General features: G+C 47.9%; 1 protein-coding gene across 1 annotated transcript in view; it reads left to right on the plus strand.

The window, feature by feature from the left end:
* The first annotated feature begins 10,117 nt into the window (after positions 1-10,117).
* C9H11orf58 (chromosome 9 C11orf58 homolog) overlaps positions 10,118-10,955 on the plus strand; it is a 4,364-nt gene continuing 3,526 nt past the window's right edge. The window contains exons 1-2 of the mRNA XM_072422371.1: positions 10,118-10,274; positions 10,627-10,710. Of these exons, the coding sequence (XP_072278472.1) occupies positions 10,200-10,274; positions 10,627-10,710 (159 nt within the window). The 5' untranslated portion in view covers positions 10,118-10,199. The remainder of the gene's footprint in view (positions 10,275-10,626; positions 10,711-10,955) is intronic.

Genomic DNA, 10,955 nt, shown 5'->3' on the forward strand with positions numbered 1-10,955 from the left:
AGGGGGGCTACAGGTGTAAAGGGATGGGTGGTCGGAGAGGTGAGGGGGGGTACAGGTGTAAAGGGATGGGTGGTCGGAGAGGTGAGGGGGTACAGTTGTAAAGGGATGGGTGGATGGAGAGGTAAGGGGGGTACAGGTGTACAGGGATGGGTGGTCGGAGAGGTGAGGGGGGTACAGTTGTAAAGGGATGGGTGGATGGAGAGGTGAGCGGGGTACAGCTGTAAAGGAATGGGTGGATGGATAGGTGAGGGGGGGTACAGGTGTATAGGGATAGGTGGATAGAGAAGTGAATGGGGGTACAGGTGGGGGGGGGGGGGGTACAGGTGTAAAGGGATGGGTGGATAGAGAGGTAAAGGAGGGTACAGGTGTAAAGGTATGGATTGATGGAGAGGTGCTGGGGTACAGGTGTAAATAGATGGAGAGGTGGCATGAAGGAAAGATGGGAAGGGAGTGGAGGACAAGGTGTAAAGATTTGGAGGGGAGGGGGATAAAAGGAGCACATAATACGATCTTCTTATTTATAAAAAGATCGGATAGAATGGTTTGTGTTGCTCACAGTACCCAGCCCTGGCAGAATCTGGTTGGTGGGGAGGGGGGTTCACGTTCAGCAGATTTCGGTGATCCAGCCCCAGACAATTTGATAAATGAGACCCAGGGTGTCTGATGAGCACAGAGGATTCCAGCCCTGACTACCCTGGCTGAACCAAGCTAAACAGAGAGAGGGGGGCACCAGATGGAAAGTGTATAGAATGCAGGCTTTATAGTGTGGGGGCAGGGGGGGATGAATGCCCCCTTTATATTCCCCTCAGCCCCTGCTGTTATCACACATCATTTGGGTGGTTCTGCTTGCCCATTACCTGTATCCCCATCCTGCTCCCTGGAGTCCTGTACACACTTACCTGACACATAGGTACTCTCTCCTACAGTCTACAACCCCTTCCAAGAGTCCTAATAGGGCCAGGACCCAGGCTGTGACCTCTTTGCACCGGTTGCTAAAGGTTACTGCACTTTTTACCAACTGTTTATAAATTCACCTAAATGGAATAAATAAAATGACCCAAAATATACCCCCATTACCCCCCTATAACAGGGCACACCCTTCAAATATATATATATATATTTTTTAAGCAAAGCTTGCTTGAGCAGGATTAAAACATGACTGCCTATTTATAAGGCTCTTTGTACTACACTACTGCCCCAGCTTCTTCGTTCTACCGCTTCTCTTTGCTAGCAGCCAATCTACAGCATACCACAAGCGCCTAGTACAGGGAGCAGCACCTCTGCATAGAAGTTTGTAGATATATTGGTATTCAGATGTCACTATGATGGCTTTATTTAGGAGGCATCATGGGGATGAGCGGGCACAATGTGACTCTTCATGAACATGTCAGACTTGGCATGCATGTTTATACTTGGAATGGGGGGAGGGGATGGGTCCGACCTCCTATAGGAAAGAAATCACCATCCTGGAACAAGCAGGCAGACAGTGAAGTCCGGACCCCAACCTGCATACTACTGGTAAAGCACAACTCCAGGAGGATAGAAAGGACACAAACTATCACAGCCCTGCATAATTATTATTATTATTATTATTATTAGATATTTAGAGTTCCTTAAATCCAAAAATTGAAGGTTGTGAATGTGGCCTCTTGTGGTTTCTGAAAAGCAAAACTCAGATTGGAATAGAGAGAAGCAGCACAAGGAGCCAATCAGGTGTGCTGCAGTGACAGATGGGAGGGGATAGCAGAGTGACAGAAAGATGAGCTCATCTGCCTGCTGCTTCCCACTTTACTGTCCAATCAGTAGCTGGGGGAGGGACAAGACCTGAGAGTGTTACTGAACTGTCCCAGGGATAAATCAGGTCACCTGTGCTCTCAGGTGAGGCAGAGCTCCTATACAACTATCCAAGCAGTTTGGCTGTTTATTACATAAAATGGGGCCCAAGACAGATATGCACAGCATTCCAGCTCTTTGCTATTCTGTCATTTGGGGCCCTGGAGAAGATGGGGGCCCTGGGCCATTGCCTATTTTCCCTATTTCCAAAAACTGTCCCTACAAGCTGGTTCTCTTTAATAAAGAAAAGAGCAATTTGAAGCAGCAACCAATCAGAACTCGGATTGTCCTGACGCCAGGAAACTGATGACAGGTTGCCACGGTTTGCTGCACTTTACACATCGCCAAAGCTCTTGGCGTTGCCATATTATGTAATCCGGCGGGTTTATAGAGTCAAACTCTCCGAAGGGGGAATGAGATTTCCAAGCTGTGTGAAGGGCTCACCAGTAATAAGACACAAAGTCATTATAAAACGGGTTATTTTCTGCTCTCCGTACAACCAGCGCCATATTAGTGGGTGTCCATAGGAAATGTAAACATCGGTGTGTCAGGACGGGTGCGGGGCGGGTGTGCCAGACACAAGCCAGCAATGCACCACAATAGACGGAGTGCCAGAACTGCCACAACACCCACACGGCGGAGAAATTCATCTCACATTATTAACAACGTCATTCACAGCTAAAAGTATGGAAAGGAAAACTAAGCAGACTGATGGGGAGGGGGGAGAACGCTGCTTAACTCCCCAGGTCCTGCCCGGTGCAGGAAGAAATCTAACCGGGAGGGTCACATGACCATAAGCCGCACAATGTGGGGTACAAACTTCCCCCCAACTACCTGAGAAACAACTTACAATGAGCCTTACTTATTACAAGACCGGGGAATATAGACTATCATGGGAGAAACTGAGTGATCCAGCAAACCTGGAATGGATATCTTTTAGTGGCAAATATTGGACAGGATCCATTCCAGGTTTGCTGGTTCACCCAGGTTCGCTCATGATAGTCTATCTACTCCAGTCTTGGAGAGCTCCATTTTAAGGTGGGGACAAATGGGCAATTGCCCAGGGCCCTCGTCTTCTTTATAGCCAAATGCAATGCAATTTGCGGCCCCAACTTGATAATTGCCGAAGGGAACATTTTTTATAAAACTGGCCCTGATTGGCAGTGGTGCTCCGGCAGGAAATGCAAACTTCAGATGTTTGTGCCAAAATAAATAAAGATCAGATTTAGGGAAAAAAATCCTGCAAAGGCTTATATTGTGCAGAGCCAAAACAGCACCGGAGCCCCAAAGACACTGCATATGTGAGCGCTACGCATGCCTATCACATGACACCGAAGAACAATTTATTAATAACTCTTAATACATTTCCCCCCCCCCAAATAACACGCTAATGTAAACAATAAATAAAACGCTTCCATGACCTACCTGATATTATACCCGGTGGTGCCATCTCCAGGTCCCTGTTCTTCTCTAGGCAATGCCGGCAGATCATGGCTGCTGGGAGCTCAGATGTCCCCGGCTCGGGTGTTGGATTTTTGGAGATTGGGATTTCCTCTGAAGATATTTGCACGCAAACTGTAACACAAAATGAAACCCCCAACAGATACACTAAGGAATGAGTATTAAAACAATTATTGGGGCTAAAATAAAAACAGCACAGAAAGTTTTTACAGCTATGCACAATATTCCCAATGTGTGGTGCGGGAGGGGAACGAGCTCTGAAGAGAAAATTACCCTTAGGGAAACCATTGAAAAAAACTTTCATGTCTTCAGGGGCCCCCTTCTATAATACCTATATCCACAGATCACAGTATATTAGTGTGGGGGTCAGTGGGAAGAATTCCTCTTACATTGCTGGCCAGTGGGAAGAATGTCATCCTTACAGATAGCCAAAAATACCATTGGGATCACTTATACTGGCCGGAGAGGGGCAAATTGCTCATTGCCCAAGGAACCTCTAGCGCCCCCTGGAGGAACTGGTTGGGAAACTCTCTGCTCTAGATCAGCAATCTGCCAACCCTTCCCAAAACCAAACTTAGAACAAATCTCATGGAGAACTTCTATTTTATTAATATGAAATGCACCTATAAGATATAACATATAAATGCTTATGTAATCATAACAAAATCTTTAAAGCTTGTGTATTACAAAATAATTGAAGCTTCGTTAAGTATTACATATTTCAATATTTAGATTTTAGTGTGATATTTGTTTCTGATTGTTTGAATTGAAGAAACGAGTTTAATTGCTGTGACCGATGAAAATGTCTTCTGGCAAATCTTTCTGCAGACCACCAAATGTTTCTCATGGACCCCTGGTTGGGACCGCTGCTCTAGATGGCAGCAGTAGGGGCTTCATATACATACAGGGATACATTTCGGGGACAAACCCCCACTCTGCCGGAATACCTGAAACTCACACGAAGTAATATCTTATAAAGGAAAACTCGTCAGCCCATCCTCAGATCATTCCCAACTTCTTCAATCCAGAGACGAGAATTGAAGATTGACCGAGAATTCATTTATTTATGTTATATGTAAGATGAATCCTGGAAAGAATGATCCAATCAGAGGAGAGAAACGCTGATCATGTGATCTTTAGAACCCCCCTCAGAACAATAAAACAATCAGGACCTTATGGGTCGGACAAACATGTGATACATATAAAGCCAATAATTATATAAAAAGTGTGGAAATATTTTACCCTGCAGTCAGAATGAAGGAAACATAAAGGGAAACCCCACCCTGTGTAATGTGACTCCAGATCCATCACCCTATCATTTTAAACCCATCTGATGGGTGAGAGGGGGTGGGGCCAGTCAGCATGGGAAGGGCGGGGTTAGATTATGTTAGATGTCCTCCAAGCAGGAAGTAAGGCGGCCTCAAACTTGCTGCAGCTTCTAATGTACATGGGGAGTCCAGGGGAGGAGCCTCTGCAAGTGTGCAAGACTGACGTGAAGGCTGGAGGGCAGATATAAATGATGGAGGAGGCTGGAGGGCAGATATAAATGATGGGGGAGGCTGGAGGGCAGATATAAATGAAGGGGGAGGGCTGGAGGGCAGATATAAATGATGGAGGGGGCTGGAGGGCAGATATAAATACTGGAGGGCAGATATAAATGATGAAGGAGGCTGGAGGGCAGATATAAATGAAGAGGGAAGGCTGGAGGGCAGATATAAATGAAGGGGGAAGGCTGGAGGGAAGATATAAATGATGGAGGAGGCCGGAGGGCAGATTTAAATGAAGGGAGAAGGTTGGAGGGCAGATATAAATGAAGAGGGAAGGCTGGAGGGCAGATATAAATGATGGAGGAGGCTGGAGGGCAGATTTAAATGAAGGGAGAAGTGGAGGGCAGATATAAATGAAGAGGGAAGGCTGGAGGGCAGATATAAATGATGGAGGAGGCTGGAGGGCAGATTTAAATGAAGGGAGAAGGCTGGAGGGCAGATATAAATGAAGAGGGAAGGCTGGAGGGCAGATATAAATGAAGGGGGAAGGCTGGAGGGCAGATATAAATGAAGGAGGAGGCTGGAGGGCAGATATAAATGAAGAGGAGAAGGCTGGAGGGCAGAAATAAATGAAGAGGGAAGGCTGGAGAGCAGATATAAATGAAGGGGGAAGGCTGGAAGGCAGATATAAAGGGGGAGGGCTGAAGGGCAGATATAAAGGGGAAGGCTGGAGGGCAGATATAAATGAAGGGGAAAGGCTGGAGGGCAGATATAAATCATAGATATTATCACACATATAAACAGTTATCTGCCCCACCACCCCAAAGTGCAAAAAACATCTAAATTGCCCCCCCCCCCCCCGCTGGGATTCTGCCCCTCCGGCCCAGCACCCCTCCAATCCACACCAGGAGTTTTACCTGAAGAAGCTGTAAGGTACAGTGGGTGGAGCTTCTGCTGGCAGGGGTGGGTCTGTGTAATAAGGAAGCTCCTCCTTCACTAGTAGAATCTCCACCCCTGATCACAAGCTCCACCTCCAAAAGACAGGAAATGACATCAGTATTGTTTACAACTTCCAGTGTGGATTGGAGGGGAGTTAGGCCGAAGGGGGCAATTTATATTTTTATATTTCTGATAACTTTCCTATCAGTAATAGCAGCTACTGAACTCTGCTAGAAAACCTAAAATATAAAGAGTGCTCTGCTGTGGGAGCTATTCATACAATTCACATGGTGAGAAAACCCCCTAATAATGTATACATGTCACCTGTGGGGGGTTGGAAGACTCCCCTTCATTGTCCCTTGTATATTGCCCTCGGGTAATGTGGTCTGTGCTGTAGTCACACCACTCCACCAGCAGCCCTCCATTGTGAGGACACCTAGGGTGTAATATGTTGGTGCTATATAAATACTGGTAATAATAGTAATTGGAGGGGAGAGAACCAACAACTGGGGGGGGGGGGAGGTAGGTAGGTAAAAAGCAAACATTTTACGATATCCCTGTACGGTGTCAGAATATTATGCACAGGGGCTGTGTTGCCTCCCTCACATACCTGCCTTTATAATAATTCTGGGTGATGTCCCAGGTCCTCTGCAGGACAGGATTTCTAGATCTCCTTACAAGGTTTCTGCACCTGGCTGGCTGAGGCAGTGATGAACTCACCTGTGCACAGCCCCAGAATGCATTGCTGCTTTATAATCATTACCGAGTGATAAATTCCTCCTGTTACCGATCCCAATCCTTCTTCTATACAGTGCGTCACCTAATATTCATTCTCTTCCTTCTGTTCAGTGTTGTATGGTGTGTGGTGTGATCTGTACGGTGAGTACGGTGTCAGTAATATTCCTGTGTGATCTGTACGGTGTCTGTATATTATACCTATAGTGTATGTGATCTGTACGGTGAGTACGGTGTCAGTAATATTCCTATAGTGTGTGTGATCTGTACGGTGTCTGTATATTATACCTATAGTGTGTGTGATCTGCACGGTGTATGATTGGTACAGCGTGTGATCTGTACGGTGAGTACGGTGTCTGTATATTATCCTATAGTGTATGTGATCTGCACGGTGTGTAATCTGTACGGTGAGTACGGTGTCTGTATATTGTGATCTGTACGGTGTGTGATCTGTACGGTGAGTACGGTGTCTGTATATTATCCTATAGTGTGTGTGATCTGTACGGTGTGTGATCTGTACGGTGTCTTTATATTGTACTTATAGTGTGTGTAATCTGTACGGTGTGTGATGTGCGCGGTGTGTGTGGTGTTTGTACCATGTGCTCAGCGTGTGGTGAGATTTTATAGCTGTCTGTACACATTATCTTTATTATCTATTTATATTTTTCTGTTGATGAATCTCTGCTTTGTAACATAAACAAACTATTGGTATGAAATCATCCTTCCAGTGCAGAGAGAATCCTGTACATTGCACATTCACAAATCACTTACAACATCTGTCCACCAAAAACTGATATTAAGTGCTTAGCGAACGCTGGAGAGTTAAAGCTGAACTCTGGCAAAACAAATATTGTGCTTACAGCTTAGCTGTTGTCAGCTTCTACTGGTCACTGCTATCCCCTGTTCTTGTGTCAGGTGACCGGTCTTGTCTCCGCCCCCCTTGTAATACAGACCGGTCACTGCTACCCCCTGTTCTTGTGTCAGGTGACCGGTCTTGTCTCCGCCCCCCTTGTAATACAGACCGGTCACTGCTACTCCCTGTTCTTGTGCAGGGTGACTGGTCTTGTCTCCGCCCCTTTTTCTGAATGTAGCCTGTAGTGGGTGGAGTCTTCTTGGCTCCTCCCACAGCTCTGCTCCTTGCACAGGCCATGTATAGCTCAGTGATGATGCCATTAATAAAGGAATTTGGTGTATTTGTCAAGGGATTCGATTTTAATGAAACGTTTATTGCCTGAAATTCAACTCAACAAAAACCTCACTGATGCCCCCTCCCACAAACGTATTACCAGCCTATAATATGATGTTGCCATCACTTCCTGTCTCCGTGACACCAGTACTAGTGAGGGTGAATCTCTCCATGACAGGGCTTCTTACTCCTACCATCCATCCGCTCCACCAAAAACTGAAGGAAATGGTTTTGGCTTCGTTGGGTAAGAAGTGAGTTGTGTTGTATGATGTGCGGAGTTCCCCCGTTCTGTTTGGGTGATATTTATTATGGAGGGATGAGGTCCGGGGAGGATTCCGCCCGTTACAATGGCGGCTCCACGCTGCAACTCGCCCGCCGTCCCACTTTGAGTGGAAGGAATTTGCGCCGTTGGATGAACCTGAGAAAACAAATGGCGGCCCTGTGCCCCCCTCCCCCAATGTTCAGCCGGCCGACCTCGCTCACACACACTGCTCGGGCCAAAGACGACAAACGCGCATAAAATGCAAAGCATGCGGCGGCGAGGGCGCAGGGTGCCCAACCACATAAATCCCAGGTTGGGAGGGGGGCTCCTGGGTAGAATTGTGCCTCAGTTCCCCTCTAATGATTTATAGAGGGAAATATTCTGTGCAATCTAACAGCTCAGCGCTTCAAAGACCCCAACACAGAGCCTCCATTATTCCAGGTGAATGCGCTGCAGCCGCCTCGGCTCTGGCACGCTCTGCCCTCACCGGGCCTTCCAGGAGTTCAATAGACAGCGTGCCAGGGGGTCAACAAAGACCCTCACATGGGCAGATCAACCGAGAGCCTGGAAACTGAATGGGGGGAGCAGGATACCCCTCACACCCCAAACCTGCACAGAGGGCATTGTGATCCCCCGACACTGCACACCAAAACAGTCCCAGGCACTGGGTCACATGATTACACCACTGACGGCCAATCAGAGACAGTGCAATACACGGGGGGTCACGTGATCATACCATACACAGCCAATCAGAGACACAGCAATACACGGGGGTCACATGATCACACCCTGCACACCACAGACGGCCAATCAGAGGCAGAGCAATACATGGGGGTCATGTGATCATACCACACACACAGCCAATGAGAGACACAGCAATACACGAGGGGTCACATGATCACACCACACACAGCCAATCAGAGACAAAGCAATAGACGGTGGTCACATGATCAGATAATGCCGCACACAGACTCCTGTCTCTCCTTGTGTCAGTCATCCAGCACACACAATATTTCCTCTGCTTCCTGTATGAAATCATTGGCCGTTGCTCAGGTTGTCCTGGACCCGCCCCGGCCTGTGATTGGACAGTAAAAGGAGAAGCAGTCTATTGATGAGCCCATTTCTCTGTCATTCTGCTCTCTCCTCCTATCAGCATGCTTCATGTCAGACAACAAACTGGTTGGCACCTTGTACTGCTTCTCCCTCTTTTAGTTTGAGCTCTGCTGTAGATGGGCGGTGCCGGCTGATCCCAGGTGACCTTCAGGGGGTGACACGCCTTGTAATTTCCTTGCTGTTATAAGCGGAGTTGCAGTCCTTTATGCTGTTTCTATCCAGCGTTCATTATTCGTTGTCTGTAGAGGAAGTGAGAGGCAAATAATGATGGAGGGAGATAATGGGGACACCGGATGTGGGCTCCATCCCCAGGAATATCAGTTCTGGGCAGAGTGCCCCTATAATAGGCTGGAAGGTTTCCTGTGGCCCCACTTGCTGTCTGTCTGGAGTCACTGACGGGACAAACATGAAATCATACAAGGGACCCCAATCTGCCATGGTCAGGGGTCATGTGACCACAGGGGGTCAGCAACCAATAAAAAGAGGAACTCTGATGAGGAATAAATCCCCCCCAAATGATGTGTATGAGGCCCATGAGAGCGTTGTCACCCCAGGACAGAAAGTGTTACTGGCAGGATCATCAGGTGATAGGAAGTGGGAGGGGTTAGTGATGAAATTATCAGGGGGGGTGTCTCTGGTTATTCTCTGTGTATCGCTGCCATGTCTGTGATATTTTTGGGGGCACTCTGGACCCCTGGACACCTTTTATATACATTAAGGGGATTCACTTCCTGTCCCAGAGACACAACAGGAAGTGAGAGAAAATCTCTTCTTAGTTCTGATTGGGTGATGAGACGATTTACCCTCACTTCCTGTTCTGGTGACAACTGTTACACTTTGGATTTATCATGACTTCCTTAGACTTTTTATGGGGGACACACAGAATGGTCTACACATGGCACGATTAGATCGGCGGGGGGAAGGTTTATGAGCAGAGCCACGCCCCTTCCAGGTAACGTAAAGCCCCGCCAATCGTATTCCAGCGCGCGAAGGGGCGGGGTAATTTGGAATTTAGAAAGGAGTGGTTATACTATAGTAGAGGCGCTGACTCCTCCTATTTTCCCGCTCACCACCTGTAGCACGCAGGCCCGCTGACGGTGCTGTGATTGGCGGATATTTTGTAAACGGAAACACGTGATCAGAAAGATCCCGGCATCCTGTGCGCTACGTGCCCGGGAGGACCATGAGCAAGAAAGAGAAGGATGGGGCTCGGGGCAAAAAGAGAGTAGCCACCGGGCCACGGGAGGAGGAGGAGGAGGTGAGGAGCTCCGGGGAGGGTCACTGGGGGGCGCTGCTTGTGGGAAAGCTGGGTGTCATTGTGATCATCATTGGAGGTGAAGCGTTCTGACTCTGAGGATCACCATGACAACTAGGCCATGTCAGTCCCGCTCCCCATATAATGTATAGAATGGTGTATAGTACAGGGGACAGGAAGTGCCCTGTGCACATCTACAAATGTTCCCCCAATTCCCTTATCATAACCCCGCCCATGCGTGCACAATGTGGGCATGGTCTCTGTCAGTGGTGGGTGGGGTTAGATGTGGGTTGATGTAGCTCCTCCCAGTGGGTGGGGTCTCATGCTCCATGTATAATAATAATCTTTGTTTCAGGGTGGAAGCAGCAGCTGGGAAGCGGCCGATCTGGGAAACGAGGAACGCAAACAGAAATTCCTGAGACTCATGGGGGCCGGAAAGGTGAGGAGTCATGTGACCATCTGATTGGACATGCAGACACTTCTTCTCTCAGTTACTTTACACTTGTGTCGGAGTTCTGCCTTAAACAGTAAATGCAGCCAAAGTTGTGGGGGAGCTCTGTGTGACCCCATTGGGGAGATTTAAGCTTACTTCCTGTAACAGGAAGTGAGGTGAGCGGAGGACAGGAAGTGAGGGGAGCAGGCTGTCGCAGGGACGGGAAGCGAGGGGAGCAGGCTGTCGCAGGG

Source organism: Pyxicephalus adspersus, chromosome 9, assembly GCF_032062135.1.
Source record: "Pyxicephalus adspersus chromosome 9, UCB_Pads_2.0, whole genome shotgun sequence".
NCBI classification, from domain to species: Eukaryota; Metazoa; Chordata; class Amphibia; order Anura; family Pyxicephalidae; genus Pyxicephalus; species Pyxicephalus adspersus.